This window comes from Ornithodoros turicata, chromosome 2 (genome assembly GCF_037126465.1).
Source record: "Ornithodoros turicata isolate Travis chromosome 2, ASM3712646v1, whole genome shotgun sequence".
NCBI lineage: Eukaryota > Metazoa > Arthropoda > Arachnida > Ixodida > Argasidae > Ornithodoros > Ornithodoros turicata.
The window spans coordinates 123,468,104-123,492,951 of NC_088202.1; the positions used below are offsets into that span (position 1 = coordinate 123,468,104).

At 46.1% G+C, this 24,848-nt stretch overlaps 1 protein-coding gene across 2 annotated transcripts; it reads right to left on the bottom strand.

The window, feature by feature from the left end:
* Positions 1–7,868: 7,868 nt before the first annotated feature.
* On the bottom strand, positions 7,869–24,379 carry LOC135386032 (abl interactor 2-like). 2 transcript variants are annotated; one of them, XM_064615742.1, is made up of 7 exons: positions 24,223–24,378; positions 23,132–23,271; positions 22,671–23,066; positions 22,403–22,589; positions 19,630–19,923; positions 13,671–13,814; positions 7,869–8,958 (listed from the first exon to the last, which is right to left on the bottom strand). In XM_064615742.1, exons 2-7 carry the CDS (start codon positions 23,258–23,260, stop codon positions 8,795–8,797), a joined length of 1,314 nt encoding a protein of 437 aa, XP_064471812.1. In that variant the 5' UTR covers positions 23,261–23,271; positions 24,223–24,378; the 3' UTR covers positions 7,869–8,794. The 2 variants fall into 2 exon arrangements, with proteins under 2 accessions (XP_064471812.1, XP_064471811.1); XM_064615741.1 differs by having other exon boundaries at positions 22,403–23,066; positions 24,223–24,379.
* Positions 24,380–24,848: the final 469 nt, after the last annotated feature.

The window sequence follows — 24,848 nt, forward strand, 5'->3', positions numbered from 1 at the left end:
GCTTTATTAGCTAGGCAGGGCCGTAGAAACTTCGTCAAGATTAGTCTGGCGGTGATGGGGGCATGGTCGGGAGAGTCCGGGCACTGAAGGAGGGGATTTTTTGCTAAGTGCGGTAAAAATACCTCTCGAAGTGCGCACACCAGTCGTGGCTTCGCCTCAAGGAACTTGAATGAGTCTACTGTAAGACAGTGCAGCGTGCAAATTAGCCCCACAAAGCTCGACGATGGATATGTGAGCCCACCCCTGTCCAGTTTACGAATGATCCCACTTAGTGGAGCGTCGGTCCTTGGAGCTTCTAGCATCGAACAGCACTTGTCGCACCGAATATTATCTTTAAGTGTACGGATGAGGTAGCCCGCCATAACAGCCATTGTCGCCGCCTTCAGTCCAGAGGGTGGTGCAGCTGCAAAGAGAGTTATTTGTCAACAAAGATATCGTTCGCAGAGCTCGTGTTTTTATCCGAGAATCATCACCTCTGCGGATGAGGGGAGGTCGGTAATTTTAAACGGGACTTACATGCACTTGCTTCCAAACGATGAAGCTGATTCTGCATTCCTGAACGCAGTACCGTGGGGTCGCAATATCCAACCGATGAAGGCTTCGGAAGTTTCTTTAAGGCTGGAACGCAGATGGGTGCGTCTTCATTTGCCACTGCATTTGCTGTTGGTGATGGCTTCAGCAAACCCGTAACTAAAATTTTTTGCAGAGACGAGAGGACACTGGCTGCGTTGGTTTGATCATTACTTCCGGCCATGCGCCTCATTCCAGAGAACAGGATTTCTATTTCGTCGCTTGAAAATTTCCTGGTCAGGACGAAGTGAAAGCCTGCTTTTATCAGGTATATCACGCACCCAACGGTCGACAACGTTGTTATTTTCAAAGCACGGTACGTTTCGTTTGTCAAAAACTGCTTTTGTGGACACGTGCAGGACACTCGCCAGGCCTCTATGTATGACAAGAAGTCCTCTTCCAGCCATTTCAGCCGCTCGTCTTCCACATCGAAGAAGGCAGCGCATGATGTGTCTCTGGAATGTATGCTATGTGTGGTGTTTCTCACATTCAGGATCCGAAACCACTCCCCGACCATCTTCATGAACTTGATTGTGGCTCCAGCGTCCTGGAAGCAGCTAGTGCCGTATTGTTGTCCGTACTGCTCGAGCCACTCCAAGGCGGCTATAACTTCTGGAGTGAAAATCTGGACTGCCCTTTTGACATTCACCTTTTCTATATTACTCGGAAACAAGTGTTTCCGTGTCAAGCAGCGCACTGGACTAACCACATCGTTTGTGGAGTCCTGGATGGCAGCCAGTTTTTTTAGATACTTCGATGAAACTGTATGGTTGTCGATTTGAAAATTTTTGCTCTCTGACAGAAACTGTGACCGAATGTTCTTAATGATATGGCAGTGGTCATAGGCGACAAATAGCTTCCTCTGTGGATCCAACGGATGGTCAATTGAAGGTTTGTCCTCGCCGCCGCAAAGCATTGTGAATGCGCTGACGTTGGTTTTGTGATTGTCGGCGACCAGGCGTACCACGATGAAGCCTGCTTCTTCAACTCGCTTCATGACTTCTAGGATAAGGGCGTGCAGCTGGGGACCCTGTAGTCGCTTGGTAAAGTAGAATGCCACTGGCAGCCGGTACCGGGTACTCAGACCCAAGAAGAGGAAGCACAGAAGTCTGTTTGCGACCTCTCTTTCAAGTCCAGGCTTCGGGGTGTCGATATTCGTGAACCCTACGAGCTGGTCACCGGCCCGGTCATAGTGGATGCCCTCTCTGATGGCCATTTCGTCCATTAGGAGTGATCCCAGCTTTTCCTCATCTTTTAGGCGTTCCGCTTCTTTCTTTAGCCTGGCATCCAACAACTCGGTTACGGAATCTGCGGTTGTAGGCCCAATGTATTTTTTTAGTGTAGGTTTAGACGGGAGCTTTAGCACGTCCGATGATCGTTGTAGAGCATAACTGGATGGCGAATGACTGCTCCATAATATGCAGTGGCGAATGGTTGTCTCTGACCACCTGGGCGATTTCTTTGAATAATTGCGGAGTTGGTCAACTATGAAAGCTGCTCTTTCTGAACCCTCTGCCATGTCATTCTCAATTCTTTTTAGGTTATAGGTGTTGTCTAGTCTTATGTAGTCCTGCATTTGGAGTTTCAGCGCATTTTGCGCTCTTTTCAATTTCTCTATAGTGGTGATGTAGCGCCTGCAGTTTTGCATCGATACCTTTGGCGTCCGTATTTTTAAACGCACGGTTTCACTCCTGACTGTCGTCTGCACCGCTACGCTAGCCCGTGAACGGGGTTGGCTTCCAGTCACGTGAACGGAAAAAGGAACCGTCTCCACGGTTCCATAGTCTGTGTCACTTGTCGTGTGCGAGGGGATCGCTGCACCTGGAGTACCGATGCTGCCTTCTTGGTGGCCAGCCATCAATTTCTGCTTCGCTTGGAGCTATCGTAATATGTGCCGTTTGATTGGTACTTGCTGGCTCAACATAAGGGTCACCGACTCCAGGGCCATCGATTCTTTGACGTTTGTCAACAAAAACAGAAGGGACGGCACCTCGCTTGAGGTTCCGTATCGTGTCAGCCTTGTAGTCACTCTCTAGGAAGTGCTTCGAGCAAACTCTGTCGTGCTCGGTGGGCCGCCATTTCTCATCTGAAAATTATAGAATTGTCTAAATCTAAATAAGCTGCCACATATGCGCAAAAATAAGGGAATTAGATAAAACAAAATAAAAACAAATTAATTAAAATTATCAGGTGTCGACAGAAAAGGTTTCAATCGTATAGCGCTCGACCTCCGTGTCTGCTCCTTGTGAAACGGTTCGAAATACGATTTCGAGCAGAAGCTGCGCTTCATCTTGTTTGCGAAGTTTGGCTCCTGCTCCTGGAGAGGCATGAAAATGATGCAGACAAGATAAACAAGCGGCGTACATGCGAGAATTGTAGAGCGTTTGTTTGTTTTCATTGTTCGGTTTTCGTGTGGTGTTCCGCGGTTCTCGTTCGTTATTATGTGGTTTGGTATTGTACAGTTCTCGTTTGACTTTTTCCATTATCGTATTATGTTCTACGAGTGTCTCTGTGTGTGTTCTGCAATAAGACCTCGATCCTTATTCTGAAGGGGCTCATTATTTTATTCACCACATGACCACCAGCAATGGGGTGGAGTATAGCCCCTGGCAATGAAACTCCCCATTCCTCATCTTAAACTAACGTTATTGTCACGAGTGCTTTGCAGTTGTTTAGCTGTCAGTGTATTTCATTGCAGAAATTCGAAGCGCTGTGCACGAAGAGCATGCACATGCATGACTTATCACACACGCTGAAGGACCGACTGCACATACGAGGTTAACACAGCAGTTTATTTGCTTCCACCGTACCTCACAGATTAAAAGAACAGTGGAACAAATTGGCATATTGGCGTAGGTTCTGCATACGGTTCTTCGGCACAGCTGAGCGACTGTGAGAGAACCTGCAAGCACAAGCGCATTGTTTATAGAAAATAAATGGTCTTGAGATTTGTAGGAGCAGCCACATATACTTTCTTAGTACGCAATGGCACCAGCGAAGCAGCAATGCAAAAAAGTCCGCGTTGTCAGATGCACGCGATACGAATAAAAAAAAATTCCTCAAAATAAAGAACTTACCTGTGAAAAATTATCCCTCTTTCTCTGTGCGCGTGAAGTGTACTCAAAGCTACAACAAACTGGCATGACATGCTCTTTAATTTAAAGAAAATCTTTAAAAATACGGGCAACCTCGCTTGCAGACGACAGGACTAAATGCAGACGACAGTATGCGTTGGGTGCCCACGCTGTGGAGCACCCTATGCGCGATCCAGCCTATAGTATAGATATCAGTGACTAGAGCAGTGCTGCACTGTGAAGCGCGATAGGTTTCACATTATGAAAAGCATTGCTCATTTTTTAAAGAGGAACCAAAGACACACACCATGCTCTGGTATGGCTCGTCTCCATACGTCGTATAACGTTTGGTCGACAGGAAATTGATGAGATGAACATTTATCGGTGCCGTCCCTTCTGTCGCTTCTTGAGCCACATCGTTTAACGCAGCAGTGAACCATCGCTAGTCACAGATTTTGTGACTACCGCGCTATCAACCTGACTTCGCAGGCACTGATAACGACTGTCGTCACAAAACTCCCGTCAGTTCCGGAAATTGCACCCTTTCATGAAATATAACTTGACGTCTCCACCATTTGTGTGTGTTTGTCTATTGTTATAAAATGTTAACGAGTCTTTCTGCGCGCTGTGGTAAGTTGCGGGCAACCTGAAGGCTACCGGGAAATCCGGAACTAGAACAGCATGTAGCGACTCAAAGCGGCACGATACCAACAACATCGACATCAATCTGGGCCACGGAACAAGCGCCGATGCCTGCACACGCGGCCAACTGGGGAAACCGCGAAGCTTTGAGGCCTGTATTATATATGTTGGCCTAGGTTAAAGACTGCTTCATGAAAAATATGCAATCGAAACCTGAATCGAAGAACATCTGGCACACGACAGCCTATTGTCGCGCTATCGCTCGTGTTCTTTCGATGTGACGCCACCACAGTACCTTCACCTTTGGGTCGAGTGCCTAGTCTACTGGTCGACGAGTCCTGATAGGATACGTGCTTATAGTGGTGCTCAAAGAAGACTTCTTATCCGGCAGAGGAATAGCTCCTCCTACTGGAGGCGGCTGGTCATCGTGCGGGATACGATGGCAACCGCCATCAAGGGGTGCATCTTCAACTTCTGGAAAAAGCAGAGACCTGCTTCCACACGTCGCTGATGTTCGGTCGAAGTCTTTGGAAGCTCCAGATATCGAAAGACTGCTTTGCCTCAAGGTGGTCTTTGCGTACCCGTTGTACAGTGCTGGACAAAAGTTTACGGAACACGCTCCGGCGGATTTCTTCCTCGGAGTGACACGCCAGCAACGAATGCTACCGTACGGACTTGCGAACAGATGACTGGGTTACCTAGGCACATGTCTAAGTCCGTACGGTCCCAATCGCTAGCGCGTCACTCTGAGGAAGGAATGCGCCAGAGCGTGTTCCGTAAACTTTTGTCCAGCACTGTACCTTCCCAGCAGAGCCCCGAACCTTGAAAATTACGTATCCTTCTTTGACCGCGATAGTGACAAATCTCCAATGACCCTTCTTACGAGGATATAACGTCCACACCTTCGCTTTGATTCGGAATGACCTGTCGCGCGCGGAGCTTTGGGCGTTTCGGTGTCTGAGGACATGGCCGGAAGAATAGGACTGGGCGGACACATTAAATCCGGAACGGAGCTATAATGTCTGTTGTTCAGTAACTTACACGGTGGGTGATTTGCAGTGCTGATTTCCTACGCGCGTATTTCCCCTTTTGTTGTGAAACTTTGGAAAACAATCATAAAGCCGGTTTAGTGCTGCGCCAGCCAGACTATCGTGCCGCCTGTGCATGCGTCTTACTCGGAGGGAGGTGTTCTGCACGAACTGGATGCATAAAATGCTACCTGTCTAGTGAATATAGAATTTATCGTGGTGCCTTCAAGGTTACTGCACCATACACACGTGCACAGGCAATTATGAAAGAGGTCCTCTACCTGCTCTGCCCTCGTCTGAGCCGCCCGGAAGCCGTCGCCCTGTACCGATGTTTGTCTGTTTCCACAACCACCACTACCCGCGATGTTTAAATATAGATGATAGTTGCGCAGCGAAAAATGAAACCTCAAGACAAAAGCAGGGCAGACCCTGGGTATGGGGGGGGTCTTTGTTGAAGCGCGTAGTGGGGAGAGAGGGAAATCCAATGTAAAACTGACCTTTTGGGAGGGGACGATCGCCCAACCGCCACTGCCTCAGGCACACGATCGACCACGCACCCAGGACGGTGATATTATCAAGATGTGGATAAATATACCAGGGCGCTACATGGCTGCCATTGTATCGCACGTACCCGAAGAGGCCAAAAGGTGTTGTAATGGCAGACTTCGGAATGTCGTGCGGATGAACAGGGATCTGGTTGTAAGCCTTGATCAAGTCGATCTCCGGGAATAAGCAAGCGCCATGAAGATGTGGAATGAAGCCCTGGATGTGAGGAAGGGTCTGGCGGTTGGGCACTGTCACAAGGTTCAAGGCCTGATAGTCGGCGCACGGACACCAATCCCATGGAGTGGACTTCAGAACAATGCGTAAGGCTGAAGACAAAGGACTTGACAAAGGTCGGACGATACCCAGTTCGAGCACATGATCAAATTCTTGTTCGACAACACCAAGACTTTCTGGAGGCAATCTGCGTGAGCGATGTGCCAGAGGGGATAAACGCATCACGAAAGGATGCGTGACCGTGTGCTAGGGGTGGTACGTCCACGTGAGTTGGTTTTGTAATGGAAGCGTAGCGCAGACAATAGAGTCAGGCAGCCGCAATGTGCGACTGATGGCTGCGAGGGAGGATCGCGCGCCGCGGACTTGAAGAGAAGTGGCGTGGTCAACTAAGCGATGGCGACGAGCGTCTACCAAGAGGCCAAAACGAGGAAATCTGATCAAATAGCCGCGTAGGACAAGTCAGCAATAGTGAAAATTCACCGGAAGACGTAGGTAGACGGTTCAACGAGACGTAGCGCAACCCATATGGCTCAATTTTCGAAGATTTAACCGCTTGCGAGGTATAACATGGTATTTCGTGACACTTGTCAGCAGGGGAAGGCGGGAAAAACGAGAGAAGGTTATGCAATCGGTGATGTAAAATAGCCGGCTATGAGTATCCCCAGCCATAACAGTCGGTAATGGCTGGGGATGGAATTTCCCGGACAGGAGAAGGGTTGTTGACATGTGCGAGCGGCATCCCCAAAGCTTCGGTGATACCGGCAATGGGGGATGGTTGGTTGGCGATGGAGAGCGAGCGCGATGGCACCAACCGCAACAACGACGCTGCGCCTTGCGTTGGTTGTTGTAGCGTGGGGATACCAGCGAAATCGCGAATGCTGTACGCCATTTCGGTCAGATCATCGAGGTAGAATTTTCAGCAGCTACGATGATCATCTGATGTTATGGGGAAGCCTCTGCAGGAACAGTTCGCGAAAAATCGAATGGTCGTTGGTGAGGTCCTCATAAGTTCGCGCATGCGTCGTAGCAGCTGGGTCGGTCTTCGGTTCGCGAGTTCTTCTGCCGCCAGTAGTGCTATTGATGTCGCTGCTCGGAAATGGATGTTTGTCGAATAAGCTCGTACCGCAACGTGTCATACGGGGCTTCAGGGTGCGGATGAATAATCAGGTCGCGGACTTCCGTAGCTCCATGGGCAATGGCATACCCAAATTTCGAAAGCTGGGAGGTGGTGCGCCGCCCCGGAAACTGCACTTCAACTGGAGCAAACCATAACTGCGAGTCCGACGCGAAGTATGGTGGCAAGCGGCCAGGTGAGTGTGGCTTCCGCGATGGAGATGCTTGGCGGTCTCCTGCTTGTGCCATCGGGTAAGACGTTGGGCTCACCAAGTTGTAGAGTAGGGGACCACAACGACCGTACTCTACAGTGGAACGATGTTTAATTATTGATTATAGACGCGCAGCGAAAAAAAAACCTCGGGCGCACGCAGGACGGCGATGGCTATGAAGACGTGGCCGAATGTAGCGGGTGGCTACACTTTCGTATTTGAGATGTCGTGGTCTTCTGTGATTTGTCCTCTGTGAGGCACTGACGTTGCACATGTCTGTAACAGACAAAACTGCAAACTTGGGAAAGGTAGTTCAATCTGGACCTCTCCTAGACCAAAGGAGACCTGACTGGCGAATACGTAAATCACAGATGGCTACGAGACAGTGGTAACAGGTACAGCATTTTATGTCCTGGGCACGAGTTTGAAATAAATCTGCCCCCTACGGAGATGCGAATAGTAATTTTAATGCCCAAGCAAATAGTTATGTAGTTAGAGTGAATACAGAGCAAACAGTTATATATACAAACCGAACCACAGCATATATGTATAGCAAATATACAGCATATCTATATAATATATGCATAAGGACTTTTGTGTGAAGCAGCACTCAGTTTGTAACCCTTCTTCTGGCGTTTTTGAGCTTACAGTGCAGCTTTGAAACCTTCTACTCAAACGTATTCGGTTTGGAAGTAACATCCCTTTGACTTGAACTTTGCACAGCATTCCATATACAGCAGCTGTCCATGCCTGTTGTTCATAGGTCCTTACCCTTTCCTTGTCTTCTATGCCTCTGCTGCTGTTTTTTTATGCAAGTATGATTCCATATGCGAATCTGAATTCAAATCTAATACACAATTGTTTGCTTCAGTATTCCAAAAATCCAAATACACGTATAACCCCACTGCAAACACATCAGTCCCATTCACAAGAATATAAAGCAGCTGCACAGGAGAATTCCGAAGGTAAAAAAGTGCCAGAAAGGTGAAGATAATTTATTCGAGCAACAAAGTGTGCTTTAGAAAAACTGCACACTTACTATTCCAATGATACCACACTACAAAAACACACCTACATACATTCTCATGAGAAAAAAGAAATTTGTCTGAGTGCTTGTTTGCGTCAGTTGTGTCTTTTAGTCTTGTGTGTTTCTTCCTGCACTCTAGCATGGAATTGCTTTATGATGAGAATGCATCATGTAGGCATGCGCAATAAGGATGTATAAATACTGACAAATCAAAGTGTCTGTGTTTTCTTTGATGAAGCTAAAAGAAAAAAAAAAAAACTACACACACACAACGTGTAATTGGGTGCAGGCTTAACACTATGCTGCACAAGTCCTGGAATGCAAATAACACTGACTGGACGTTACAACTCACATTAACGGCTCAACATAATTGCCAGGGAACAATCCAGTTACACCATTCATTACCCCTTCATACCATCCATCATCATTCTTCTTCACAACGTAGATGAGAGAGCTTTCTGAAAATGACAGCTCATCGTCCTTGTCAGCAGTATAGTCGTAGATTGCAACCACTGTGGGAAGAGAGAAGACAGATTGACACAGCAATAAAGCAATGAAATAAATTATTATCCACACCTGCCAACACATTACACATAAAAGATGAGACAGTACATTCAAAGAACGGGTCTTTTGATCTTTCCACTTTAGGGGCAAATGAATAAGTTCTATTATCTACAATATGCATATCTAGAAGCAGTGCAGCAATCAGGGTGGCAGGAACAGGTACGCTTCATGAGGAATGTTATATTACCTTGCATGTGTAGGGTGTTTCACCCATGCCATACACCTACACATAGTATTGCAGAAACACTGGACAATGTCTCTCCTGGCACAAATTTTGCACACCAATACTGTCTGTTTTCCACCATTTTTTAAAATACTTTTCCTTTTCTTATGTTGGCATGGTGCGAGAAAAAAACTGAAAAAAGAAAATGTCACTGGCTTCTTGAAGAAACAAAATGCTATAGCTTGTCTAGCCACCATTGTATTCACAAGACAACCACAAGATGGTGTAAGAAGAAACTGCAGATCAAATACAAGGGCTACAATTTTACATTGTCAGTTTTACTTCCCTGTCACGGGAACGTGCAGAAGAAATTGTAATAAGTATGCAAGAAAAACATTAGTGTGCAAAGTCAGGTAAAACATTGTCTTGTACTTTTGTTCATGCAAACAAACTGTGTATTGATTAGGTGAATCACCCTGCGTGTGCTGACTTTAAATTTATGAAAGGTACAATTATATGCATGTGCCACTGCGGTCAGCACTCAAGCCTACCCCTTTACTTTATTGGCACATTCAGGGTTAATATGAACAGCGGCATTACGCCAAGGACCTAGCTGAACAACAAATCTAAAAACGTACTGTCACCATCTGAGGTATAAAGGGGTTGTGACGCAGATAGATGGGGTCCATTCACATCATGTGCACATTGTAGTACATACCAGCAAAGTGAGAAAGAAACGACGACTTTTTCTTCTAAGCTTCGTACTTCGCAACATACAAACCCTCAAACAACTACATCCCAATCCTGGCCCAATCCAGCCCAGCAACGCTCTGCGCTCAAAGCTCTTCTGACATTTCTGGACACCATCGGACTTCGATCGTTATTGTAAAGGGGCTCGTTATTTTATTCCCCCCATTCCACCAAGCACTGGGGTAGAGTATCGCCTGTTGCGATGAAACTCCCCACTCTCCAAGGCCGAAAATAAAGTTGTTGTTGTTCAGAAGAGCGAAGTTGTTTTTTGAAAAACCCGTTTGTTTTTTAAAGCATGTAACCTCACCCGGGGCTGCAACATTGACAGAGTTGTCTGCCATGATGTCGGAACTGGACGGGCTTCTGCATTTGTTGTGCAGATTTTGTATGCACTGATTACAGTCACCGACCGATTTTTCAGACTTCTAGGAGCCACAAAATCAGTCCGAATTATAAGGCAGTCCAAATTTTTGGTGAAGGACACAAAAATCACTTTATTTCAAAAGCTTCCACTCAGAACATTCGAAGTGACTTAAAAAAGGCCAAACAACACATGGCAGCGAATTTCAGTGTAGCCACCACAGCAACGATTGCACCCCTGCGGACGGGTGTGCATCAACGATATCCTCATCGCAGCTGTCGTTTCCACCTTTTTTCTTCTTCTTACATTGTCGGTGCCGAAGACGACACTGATGCTAACGCTGCTGAAGTGTGAAACGGCGACGTCACATTAGTAGTCACGTTATTAGTAGGGGTGTGCGAATATTCGAGTTCTCGAATTCGAATCGAATATCAAACGCTCGGACTATTCGATTCGCGAATCCAATATCCACTATTCGATTTTTCGAATATTCGACTATTCCACGAATATGAACGACACAACCCGAAAGAGGGCTTCACCTGATGCTTCCGTGCATCAGGTGAAGCCTGCTTTACGAAATTGCCCTTGCTGCAGGACGAACACAGGCAGGACGGTGTTTAGTTTAAGATAACGTTATCCAAAGTTTGGTTTGTAGACATCGTCTGTGAAAGGGGTGGGGCCCCTCCCACATGCAGTTTAGCGGTGCCGGTGAGGGACTTTGATTTGATGTCTGCGAGGTTGCCTTTAAAAAGTTAGGACTCTTGAATAACGACTACAACCCACGAAAAAGAAGGGTGTCTTAAAGATGTCCTTTATGTCTAAAATTTCAGTAGTGCAACTTCTTAGGGTCAGTGCAAAGAAACTAAATGGTGTTCATGGCAAAGCTGAGACAGGATGCCAATTCGTTTGTTTCGCAAATGCCCTGTGATTGTCTGAAACAATTACAGCCTCATCCGTATAACATGCTACTGCCTGACATAAAATTTTGAAATGAAGGTAACCACTCCAGTACACCAGTAAGTGTAGGCTCACCTGAAAAGCAGGAATCACTCTCACGTAAAATTAAAGAGTAGGGGCTTAAACAGAAGAATTGCATGTCTCTCTTGTGACAGTTAATGCCAGAAAAATTACACTAAAGCCCTGAGCTACAAAATGGAAACTTTTAGTGCGAAAGTCACATATTGTAAATTTTGCACGAATATTCGATATTCGATTCAGTATTCGGAATTTTTCCCTCCATTCAATTCGATATTCGATTCAACTTAAAATATTCGGATTCGCACACCCCTAGTTATTAGTGAAATCGTCAATAGATTTGCGTCTTGTCCTCTACTAAACCTGTCTATCATATAGCGAATTCCACTGGTCGTTCTGGTGCACCGTAGAGCAGTGTAACACCCTCGCCACAATGAGGGGCGCTCTCCGCCAGTGCAACTACACTAATCCGCCCAGCGGAACATCCGAGAGGGTTTCAGTGCAGCTGCTTGCTTTCAGTGCACTGCTATATCTGCTGCTGTCACTGCTTTCGGAATCCTCAACGAGACCGAAAACCACTTCCATTTCGTCCGCCATGTTCATTCGAAAGAGGAGGATGGACCGTCCGGAAGCGGGCGCACTCCCGTGTTCCGGTCTCCACCGCCGATTTTCTCCGTGCAGGCAGAGTTGCACTGGTGTTGCACTCGCCCGGTGTAGTCGCCCCGTAACGACCAGCGGAATGCGATGCGCTTTGCATTGAAACGACCAGTGGAACACGCGCGCGCTGGCCAGTGCAGGTTTTTCTGCACTAGAACGACCAGTGGAATTCGCTAATAGTAACATCATCGACATCCTCACTTGAAGTTGAGTCGGAATTTCACTATTTCCGATACCAAGACAAAAAACACTCAAGACAATCGTAGATTTATTAAGGTACAAGCTTTCGGACGGAGTGTGTCCTTCATCGGGTGCGTTACATTTGTATACAAAACAAACAAACGCAAATGTACCGCACCTGATGAAGGACGGACTCCGTCTGAAAGCTTGTACCTTAATAAATCTACGACTGTTTTTTAAAATTCCGTGTGAGTGCCACAAAGTAACTGTGGCTATGAGCGGCATACAGACGTGGACAGATGGAGAGAGGACAGCAGGAAGGAGTGGGGGGGGGGAAAGGAGGGTTAGTATGCGTCTTGGGCAGACTTCAAGGGGAACTGTGCCGACATTCGTCTGGAAAGTCTGCTGGAAAACCCAGGGAAAACCCCAGACAGCACATGATTAGCGCCATTAGCGTGAGATAACGTTAGTCCAGGTTAATTGTGTATCGCCTGAGGAAGGGGCGGCGCCCCTCCCACATCCACTTTAGCGATGGCGGCAGGGAATTTTGATTTCATGTCTGATTAATGCCTGCAGGAACAAAAGGGTGCCTCAAAGACAACCCTTAATTTCAGCAATACAACATGCCCAGGTGAGACATGCACACTCAAGCAAGGAAGCTAAAGGATGTTCATGGCAAAGCTGAGGCAGGACGCCAATTTGTTTGTTTCACAAGTGACCTATGGATGCTCGGGGACTATATTACAGCCTCATCATACATGATGCCACTGCATGGCATCAAATTTTGAAATCAAGATAATTGCCCCAGTAAGTGTAGGCTCAGCTGAACAGCCAGAAACACTATCATGTAGAATTAAAGAGTAGGGGCTTCCCACAGAAGATTTAGATGTCTAGCTTGTGACAGTTGATGGCAGAAAAATTACTCTAAAGCCACGCGCTACAAACTGCAAACTTTTAGTGCAGAGGGCACGTATTTTAAAATTTGCACGAATATTCTATATTCAATTCGGTATTCGGCATTATTTTCCGCCATTCGATTCGACTTTGAATATTTGGATTCGCATGCCCCTAGCAGAAATACATTAGCTCTATGGGACTTTTGACGGTGCCAACAGATTTGGCCGACGAATTGGATAGTCCAGAGTTTTTGGAGTCTGACTTATCGGTCGGTGACTGTACCCCCTTTGCTGCGGAACTTGGAATGTAGGTTCGCACAGATGCGTCTTTTATGCTTATCCGGGATAACCCGGGGCGAAGTGTCACAACCTCTTTAATTACAAATTATCGTCTCGTCTGTCTGTACATATCTAAACTGACTTGAGGAATCAGCGGTGCAGCCAGGGGGGAGTTTTGGGGGTTCAAACCCCACGCTTCGAAAATGTACCTTTGGTAGTGCATTTGGGAGAGGGAAACAAGTGTCAAATCCTGCTCCCCCATGTAAAGTCCCCATAGAACCCCTCCTAAAATATTTTTCTGGCTATGCCACTGAGAGGAATGTTACCAACAACCAGTACACACCGGCTTGCTTGCATTTTGTTTCTATGTGGATAAACTTTTGTGTGGATATGTCTCACCTTTTTCGATGTAATTCTTTGGCACCCAGTCGTGCTCCCCATCCAAGTGTTGCCGCCCGTAGGCTGGTGGGGAAGGCGGAACATAACTACCCGAGTACAAGTTCTCAGCAACAGGAGGTGGCGGAGGGGGAAGTGGAGGCGAAACTGAAACAGGGCCACATTGGGGAATACAACGATAAAGAACCAAAGGGAGGGAACAAAAAGGTTGCTACTTATCCTCAGCAGCATGCCATTCAGAGAACAATACAGGCAAAGGAAAGAACACTACATAATACTGCTACTTGTTTGAGACAACCTCCTGTGGTAATTTTATCTTGCATTTACCCGTCGTCTGTAGCAGAAGCCGTTTGTGTGCTTTTATAATGCTCTCGTCGCCCAAATTTGTAAATGCAGAGATGCATTATTTGATTGCATTGTAAGTGTTAACCATCCACCATTACGGACGAATGAACAATTACTACAAAAATGCTTCGAAAAGTTGAAAGCATTGCGGTGCTGTCTTGGCAAGTCTCTGGCCCATTCGATACCTTGTGTATGGCAAATATAAAATTTCTTAACGTTGTAACTACAATATAAACTACTACACAAGTATTAGCATTTACAGTAGTCTTATTAGCACTGCAGCCACTGACGTAGCTAGCCAAACGTCAGATATTTGAAGTTGGGTACTGCCTTGGGCTTTCTTGCAAAGTGTGGCTTTGCAATAGTCCAATAACCATCCAGAACTAAAGACACGATCTGCAGTATTAGTTGTAACCTTTTGAAACTCTGAAAGATTCAGAACAAGTGAACTTGCAGGAACAACATATACGTTGATAAGTCACCATTGCCTCGTGTGGTGTAACTTACAGTTCATCTTATCATACACGGCTGTTTCTAAGATGCATGCCGAAAGACAAATATATGATTTTTTTTTTTTTTTTTCGAGAACCATCAGGAGAATGCCTGGTCCATGTCATCATGCACACAATGACAGATATGCACACAACAGAAGAAAATCATTAGCATTGGAAGGGTAGACAGCCATGCTTTAAGGTCACCGGAAGTGCACAGCCATGCAACTTCTTGTTCATGTCATCACACTACGTATAGCATGTAGAGCACAGTTTTTTTTGTTTGATTTAGTTTTTTGTTGGTTTGAGTTTCAAGCCAGCATATCACCAGAACTGTGTGGCACTCCAACTATATTTACATGGCAAATGTCTTGACAGGCATCACGTGCAAATAATTCAATTACCAATTTCCTTCTTGTATCTATGTTTGTTACAGTGTGGTATTTTTGACAGCTATCTTGCAAGTGTCTTTATCCAGTAATATCTTTTGAATGATTTGGTACTGCAGCACACATTGCAACACACATCCAATGCAAGATGTCAGCTGAAGTTGTATAGTAAGGCATTTCACAGATTTCAGTTTCAAGTAGTGGCCATTGTTTTGCCAACCTTGTTCCCTCTGGCTCAGACACTGATCTGGCCACTGGCCTTTCTGAGCATGCCATTAATATATTTCCTTTTCCTCATACAGTCGACCCCCGTTTAACCGGTCTTGACCACTCCCAGCGAAAATGTCCAGATGACCGGGCATCCGGATAAGTAAAACAATATTTTGTGCTGTCCACGAGGCATGTACTTATTCTGTAATACTATAAAATTGTTCATACTCACTTGCGCAGTATTACTACAAGCAGCGGGTTTTTCTAAGCTCTTAGTTATGGCCACTAACTTAAGGAACATTATTCTTTCGCTAAAAAACAAAAGCGGTTCTGAGTGCATCTCGGGCCTCTCGGAGTGTCACAACACACGGGTTCGCCAGTGATCCCACGTGATTCACGGCTGTCGTCATTGCAACCAATAATACCAACCACGTCTTCATCAGTAATGATGACACGCGTTTCATCATGTCCGCCCACATCAGACTTTCTGACTAACTTTCTGATTGGAGGACCTTCCTCTACGGATTCAGATGCCTGGACTGGTCATCGCCTCCACATGGGTACCATAGGAAAGTGGTAAAGACTTGAAGCAGAGTATAGAGTAGTTCACTCTACCCTCAAGGTTGTCGTCCCCGCTGGAGAAAACGTAGGTCGCACAGTGACTCTGAAGAAGCTAAAATGCATGGACTTGAAATCGGCCCCCACGATTTTTGTCCGGATAGTGTGGGACCCAGATAAGTGAAGCAGGGATAAACGGGGGTCGACTGTACCCTTCTTCTAGCAAGGTGACCTTTGCTCCAACCCTAACCTCTTACGAATCATCACGGGCCTTGACTCGCATCCAGGCAGCCGAGTGCAGTCAGTGCTCTAACACACACTATCATTAGACCCTGAAGTTTTAGGGTTAAACCCGATTTTTCCCCGAATTTGCACCCCGAATCGAGGTTCACCGGTTCGGGTTAAACCCGATTTCTACCTGGAAAACTCCACCTAAGCTAGGTACCTCACGGCAATGACATACTAATTTTTCACAAAATACACGGTTGATCTCAACGTCTGATACTCTGGATAGGCTGTACAACGAACGACAATAGAGCCCGATTTATCTCCAAATTCAGTCTGGTGGTAATTTTTCCGCCCGAATTTGCATGAATTTTCAACATCACGTGATTCACCTGAATTTTACCCCCCGAATTTGGAAAAAAATAAAACCCGAAAACTTCAGGGTCTAACCATCATGCATAAAACAGAAGATTATGAATAGTTCATTAAAAACAGCAGAGAACATTATTCGTGAGCTCAGATGACAAAGGAGTAGACCATAGATAAGGCAGCAGTCAATGAAAGGAGTGTGGGAAACAGGGTTGCCTCCTTTCGTCACGAAAAATACCGGCTGAGTAAGTGAGACCAAAAGGGACAGGAGGAAAAGCAGTTGATTTGGCGAGGGAAATACAGAAAGAAAAATAGGAGGGAGAAAAGGGTGAAAGAGGAGTTGTGTCAAGGGAGAAAGGGCACACATTCAACAGCATACCCAAAAACGTGCTGTTTGGACAGTTCGTGCTACAATGTAAGTACCTAGAGATAAAGACTAAGTACTATGGACTAAACAAGGTAAAAAAACTGCCACAAATAATTTATTTTTAAAGATATAGCTCGTATACTTCTAGAAAAAGAACAATCTGTGGTAAAATACCGGCAAAAGGCTGCCAGTACTCCTCTCAACCGGCAGCTGGCACGAGCAACAAATGGCTGGCTGTGTCGGTTAAATACGTACTGACCGGGAAAAAGCAGAAAGTGGGAACAAGGCAGACTTAACAAATTTCATTATCCAGCCAAGTCCCAACTGATCTTTCAGGTAGAGAACTTTAGAAATAGCAAACAATCTAAAGTACAGGGTTCGCCAAAATAAACTTCGGGGTTCGTAACGCAGATAAAACAAATTAGAACAGTGTCGGAAAGCCAAAGTAGATGTTAGAAGACGTATTATGCCCCAAAATTTTATGTCGACAATGCCGCTTGTGGATAAATCGTGAAAATAAAAAAATCGCCGCTGCCTAAACGGCTGTACCTGTGTTTCAGCTCCTTTCCTCTTTGGATTTATCCGCAGAGGAACGGACCAAATGGCAGTATCGACATAAAATTTTGGGGCATAATACTTCTTCTAGCACCTACTTTAGCTTTCCGACACTGTTCTTATTTGTTTTATCTCCCTTACAAACCCCGAAGTTTATCTTGGCGAACCCTGTACATCAGCAGAAGGCCTGGTGGAAAACTCCACAGGTGTGGCACAAATTCTCAGAGCCACTGATTAGAAAGACCAATAAACTGGAAGGAAAATGCTAGAAAGTAGAAATAAGCTTCAGTGACAACAAGAACCAAAGCTTTATAAGTTGGCCACTGGTTTTGTCGTATAATTGTTTTCGAGAACTACATTGAAAACAAGCTCCCTTCCTGAAGGCAATATAGGTATTTCAAAGAGAGAGAGTCTGGGGATGAAGAACAGATGGCAAGCTCAGGACATTTAGTAAATTACACAATATGTATGCAGGACGTCATACCCTCCACTATCGTGAGCAAGGGCACACAAACTTAACTGTAACATGATGATGACCAGCACCTACATTACTGAAAGAGCGGCAACACCAGCAGCAAAATATAATGCACATATTATACAGTAGAATCGCGATGATACGAATCTCACGGGGTCGCGGAAAAAATTCGTATCATCCGAAATTCGTATCAAACGAATTAAACCAAAATAAAAATTGAGGCAAGAAAATAGACAGTGACTGTTCATTTTCCGTTATTGTCAATGAAAGAGGTCGGTTGTAACGCTTTTGCGTCTCCGTATGCACGCAACAGGAGGGCCAATGTTGCCCAATACGCGAGATGATTCAAAAGACGTAGCACGTGCTTTTCACCCGCGAGTCGCGCGACAGTGGTCTAAAGCGAGCTTCTCCTAAAGCACGCAGGCGTTAGGTGAAGCCGACTTGCGGAATGGTGACGCGTAATGTTGCCACAAGTTGTCCCGATATGTTCCCTCCACGTGCTCTGGGCACGGTGGTTCTGATCGCTGTTTCCCGCCAGAGCGATGTCACACAGCTTCGCGGTTTATTGTTGCGAAGGGGGTAAAAAGGTCAAAACAGAGATAAGGTGATAAGGTTCCAGGCCGTTTAATCCCATTGATCTTATCTCCACCACCACCACCAAAAAGAAAGTCATTGCTTGCATTGCGCTACATGATGTAAGGGAGTTCGTGGTGAGGATCGTCCTCCCTTTTCGAAAGAGGCAGCAGCATGACTCGCGCGCTCTCGCGTCACGGGGGAACGACCTCTGTCGCATCCTCGGCTCATTCGTATCATCCGTAAAGGCAAGATAACGCGTTCGTATCATCCGAACTCTAATACATGGGAAGAATAGGCGTTCCGGCCGGGACCAGAAAAGAATTCGTATCATCCGTGATCGTATCATCGAGATTCTACTGTAGTGCATTCACAGATGTCAAGGTTGCAATATATTTAAAATTATTGCTTTATGCCACAGTTGCCCACATCATTACACTCTACGTGTTACTCTGGGGATACCAGTTGCGGGACAAAGAGAAAGATGTTGAAGGAAACAGAAAATGGAAAGGAAACAGAAACTACAGAAGTGTAGGAGCTGGGAACTGTGATGTCGGAGTGCTCTTGGGACACAAGCAGGAGAGGACAAGCAAGCTGCAGAGTTAGGTGGCAGGTGGCGAACTTGACCTGACCTTGGTGGACCTGAGAGACCCACATGGTGGGAAATTTCCTACACAGTGTATATCCACTTCAATAATGGTGGGGTGGGGGGTGGGAGGGTGCATCACATGCTTTGAAAAAGGTGGCAGTTAGTGGAACATGCGCACTGTCAGGGTAAATGTGGGATACATTAAACAGAGAGTGTAAAGTAAGGAACTTAGCGATGGCTATCTCTTTGCTGCACATACTTAGGATCACGGTCAATTACTTCCTTCTGAAGCAGTTGGGACTAGCAGCTATGAAGATATCCGAGATGAAGAGAGGAGTCGAAACTATACTCGCACTGGGTGCCGATCATCATTTTTCTGCATATCTTTTGGCTGCATCAGCAATCCTAGCTGTGACATAGATTTCGAGAAACCACAAAGGCTTAAAGGGAATTGCTGCTCATGCTCTGTACACTAGAGTGTTTCAAACTACAATGATGAAGTAAAATCTGATCTCCAATGCATAATTTGTTTCAGTGAGAGAGAATTGATTGCTGAATAAAATCCCAATAGCTAAATTTTGCACTTAAATTTGATTCAAAAAAGTGCACGGTTTTAGGCTCGTGTCTCATGTGACACCACCCTGAATTCGGCAGTCAGGAAGCAATCTGTGAGGTGGGTTCGCCCTTAAGTAGAACGTGGTATGCAGTATGTAGTCCGTGAGAGTTTGGGAGAAATGTCAGATTTTTTTGTGATATTCGAATCAAACTATGCAACAATCACAAGTAAGCATCACACGTAACCCTGTAACTTCTTACCGTTTCCCTGATGGTCGTAGTCCACCGGAGGAACCATATGTGGCGGTGGTGGTTCCGGCAAGCGGTCCGTAACGCTGGAACTCATCACCGGAGGATCTGTCAACTGCTGAGTCGCTTGAGGAATGTGGTGTGGCAGGGACTGAGGCTGGGGCTGTGGAACGTGCTGCTGGCTCATAGGGTGCACCATGCCCACTTGGGGCTGACTGGACAGACTCGGAGGAGGTGTGCGCTGCGGGGCTGGGTGTTGTCCAGAGCTGTGATGGCCATGTGCTGGCAGTGTGGAGTATCCGCTACCTATGTGTGATCGCGGATGGAATTAAAGTCACTTAACTTCCCTACCGTATTGTTAGAGCCTGAAGTTTTAGGGTTTTACCCGATTCTTCCCCGAATTTGCACCCCGAAGTGAAGGTTCACCCTTTAGGGTGAAACCCGATTTTTACACGGCAAAGTCCCCTCACTGGATGTCTCTAGGAATGCATTAACTTGCTTTTTTGCAGCAAATGCAGTTACATCACCATTTGTACCAAACCACCACAGTTAGTTTGAGTAACTGAACCCGATTTCTCCCCGAATTTAGCATACCGGCTGTTTTTTCACCCGAATTCGCACGAATTTAGTGCACACGTTTATTTACCCGATTTTTACCCCCCGAATTTTGAAAAAAATATTTCCCAAAAACTTCAGGCTCTACGTATTGTGGAACTAAAGTTAGGCGATCAAACAGGAAGTATAGGACGTAACCCGCACATCCACTGCAGTATGCTTTATTTTTTTGCTGTTGGCCTGATGCAAAAACTGCTGCGCCATCAAAGAAGTGCATTTTGGAGGGCTTGCTGCGGCTAACATAGGACACACGGGGTACCGCATCACAAATATTTGTCTGCATGTTTACTACTGCACTGTACACTTAGACAACTGTGTTTTTTCTGCGAACAGGCTCATTATTTCATTCCCAACATCACCACCAGTATTGGGGTAGCGTATCGCCCCTGGCGTTTAAACTCCCCATTCATCATCTCAAAATAAAGTTGTTGTTGTCTGGCTTTCTGCCTTCTGAAAATCGGGAAAAAGAGTGTGGGGGAGGGCAAGGATTGTGTATTATGTCAGCAGCTGTGAAATAAGACAAAATCAGTTGATATCGGGTGGAAGATAAGTAGAGCCTGAAGTTTTAGGGTTTTACCCGATTCTTACCCGAATTGAAGGTGGCCTTTTTAGGGTGAAACCCGCTTTTTACCTGGCAAATTGCCCTCACTGGGATGTCTGTAGGAATGCACTAATTTACTTGTTTGGCAGAAAATTCCAGTTAGATCACCGTTTGTACCAAACCACTACAGTTAGTTTGAGCAACTGAGCCCGATTTCACCCCGAATTTAGCACACTGGAAGTTTTTTCACCCGAATTTGCATGAATTTAGAGCACATGTTTATTTACCCGATTTTTACCCCCCGAATTTAGAAAAAAATATTTCCCGAAAACTTCAGGCTCTAAAGATAAAAAGAAAAAAAAACACTCCTCACATTTCGTATGAACACATGATTACTAGAGGCGGCGCTCAGTGTTTAGCATCCCCAATGCCTCTATTGATGGCTGAAATTACACTGAAAAAGCTCACATAGAATAGACAGCGAGCTAGAACCATCTGACGTGAACTTACCAACTTTCTGGCACAACAAAAGCCGCAGACATGATCACTGTATGTGTCCTTTCATTGCAAGAAAATAATGTGCACCACCGTGAACCGCGTTTCCTAGTGCTCTACAATCACTGCCTGCAATACATAACTCCTTGCCGCTAGCTTTGGAGCAGACTGGCACAATATTGCGGATTTTATCGGGATGGCGCAGTAAATCGCATTTGGCGCAAAATGGCACAGGGGTGGAACCACTGTGCATGCAACGATATCTGCTTCACGAATTGTATTGAAAAGGAAAGACACGTGCTTTGAAATTAAGTGGTGTGCGCTCGATGGCTTTATTCCAGAGTTACTGTGCCACCCCTTGTCACAAAGTACGGCTTTGGGCCCCGTGTGGGTTGGCAGAAAATTGTGTATTGATAAAGTGTGCATGGAAGATGTACAAGCTTATGGATAAAGCTGTTCCTTAAGTGAGAATAATGACGAATTTGCCTATGACACTTCGACAAAAACCAGCGCACAACTGACATGGTCATCCAAGTCAGGCAGTCCAGAGACTCATGTGGCCTTGGCACAGCTTGCCTTGCTGTTGGACAAGCATTTACGGAATGTCAAACAAAGCTGCTCCGATCGTCCGAAGTCTCGCCTGACCAGCCTCAGATATTCGAACACGTCTCTTCCAGCATTGCTTGCATACGCAGCAGTGATAGAACAGCACTTCCCAACCACTTGCGGGATACCAGTCTCCTCCTCAGCAGCCTGTGACATCGTGGGTGGAACGGGAGAAGACCTTTTAACCCCACATCGCCTGAGTCGGACTACCCCAGGAACTTGATTACGCATCAAGGAATTATTTACTGAGGAATAGCAAGCTGTCCTGTCTGGCTGACTTTTCCTGCTAAAATAAATAGATCACCCCCCCCCACACACACACTATCTTCCTTCTTGCGTCAAAAGTGCACGTTCTACCTGTATGCTTGCAAATCTGCTCACGTGTGACCTCTATTGGCAACTATCAAACAAAAAAACTCTGTAACGATCGTCGAACGATAAGATTTCATGTTCCTGTCAACATCATTATGAGCGTGCTCCAGTAGTGCAGAATGACAGAACAGCTTCAGTACAAGGAAGGTCACTCACCTCTTCTGGGATGTCCAAGTGGGTAGTTGGCCGCATAGTTGCTGGGCACCTGAGGAGGTGCAATTGGAGGGGCGGGAGTTCTGTACTCCCTAGCTCCTCGAGTCAGAGAACCAACTGTGACTCCACGATTTGCTTGGGGAGGAGTGGGTGGCTTCGTTGTAGGAGCTGGCCCAGCATTTATCAGGGACTGCGAAAATGAGTACCCGCACGTCAACAAATGACTAGGAGTCCCAAACAAAAGGGGGGGGGCAAACATCGCGGAACACACCTGCGAAGAAGGTACCCTCCGCGTCCTGTTAGCTCCGTTGTTGGCCATGGATCGCAGCCCATGACCCACATCGTCTAGCACACTGTAATCGATGGGACGACGAATATATTTCACGGGGCGCTCCTGGCTAGCAGGGGCCAGGATCTTGTGCTGCCGCGTAGCACTTTTATTGGCAGTGAGCACTCCAATCTCTCTTCGTGCTACCTTCTCCTTGTGTATCATCACCGTCTGGGAAAGGTGGTGCACTTGGGACTCCATTTCTGCCAGCTGCGCGGTCTGCAGGTCGAGCAAGTGCAGCAGGTTGTAGGCAAGCGTGTTGATCTGGTAAGCAACACTGGCCAGGGACTGTGTGGCGTAACGTTTTGTTTCTTCCAGGGCTGCGTGTTTATTATCTGCCTGCAAAATGAGTTTGCTGCAACTTAAAAATATTGTCGTACAAGAGAACCGCGGCGCAGACCGACCTGAAAGTAGTTGGCCTCGCAGTACTCCGCAACCTTTTCAAGATTGGTGTGGCTGTCATGAATGTTTTGTCTTCCTTCAGGAATTTCATGTTGGATCAAGGTCATAATATCTGTCATGACTGATGGCATCTTTGTGGAAACTGAAATAACAGAGCGAAAATCCCTATGAAGGTCCGGAGCTAGGTAAACAGAACATGGTTCAAGGCATTTGTCACTCCACCTTGAGCTACACTGGCCATTCATGAGCCACAATATGTTGTAATCTTTAACCGCACATAATTACATGATGCGCATTTTCTGCAGCTACGGGAAAAGAGTGTAGCACGTTGACAACCTCAAAATCAAAAGGCTGTGCATTGTGCACCATCGAATGGCAGCAGAGAAGCTGATTAGAGTGTCGTCCCATGGTGTGCAAGTGCCTCTCTGTTTCTGCACCCTTGTGTCAGGCTGCTTCCGATGACGCGCATGCCGAGGAGTTCACCGACGACAGCTTTATTAGTCACTACATCTACGTACGTAACTCACAAACGCAACGTAGTGGTGTGCACTCTGCAGCATTAGAATTTGTAAATTGTGCTGTGGAAGCGTGTGTGGCAAGACTCATGTTCAGCGCTGTAATTTTGTGGAACCAAATACTGGAAATCGCAGCATGAACACAACAGAACAGCGGCAGCGTGAGGGTCTTCTGAATGCCCGACTGCTCACATCCGCTCCACAAATCCAAATGCCACGGAGCGCACCTCACCTATTTCAGTGCTTCAGTGAGTTAACAAAATGTAGCAGTGCTGCAACCTGCAACCATCGCATTTGTCGCCATTCAGAGCGTGGGACAGCCTCCTAATCGGCCATTGCTAGTGCCGACCGCTGACTCTGCAGACAGTCATATCGAAAGCCCATGTTGTAAGCATACGGTTTGGATATGCTGATGGAAGGGAAGGGGGTACACTATGGTGGAAATTCAACATCATGAGGAGGAAAGAAACACCAGAACACATTGGAGTGACAACACCGTTCGTATACTTCGACGCGGGGAACGAAGACACTTGTAACGCACAGTCGCCAGTCAAGCAGTATTGGACATAACAACTTGCCTGTCGGTGATTGCGATCAGATATTAATATCGCGAGAACAGCTCAAACAAGCTCACAACGCCTCCACCCAAAGGCGGATATCTAACACAAAACCATAAAACACGGAACCGCACAAAAAGCAAAAAAATCACGGAGGAGAAGTAAGGAGACCGAACTCGACTGGAGAATGACGTCCCGATTCCTCGAGTCTATTGTTGGCCGCGGCGCGGCGCTCGCGTTCCCTCCGGTACTAGCTCCGCGAAATTGCCTGCAAGGCAATGCGCTGTTTGCCCTCGAATACTCTACTAAGAAGCGTTAAAAACGAGTGTTTGTGTAATAAAAATTAACAACAATTTCTCCAATAATGAGTTAATGTTTTCTGGTCAGCTCCAATCTTGTTTTGCAATTTCTGTTGCCTCGTTTTCGTGTCATAGGTGGCACCTACTCCAAAGGAAGCAAAGGTTGTGTTGAAAAGCCACATTTAAATGGCGTGGAGGGAATGATGTGTTTGAAGATCTGTAAAGTTTCCGGACGCGATCTTTTCGGAATATGTCGGAATTTCTATGTGGTGTAGCCGCATAAGCTGGGACTGGGAAAGTTTTATCTGCGTACGTGTGAACCAATTAAGAGAACTTCGTGTATGGCGA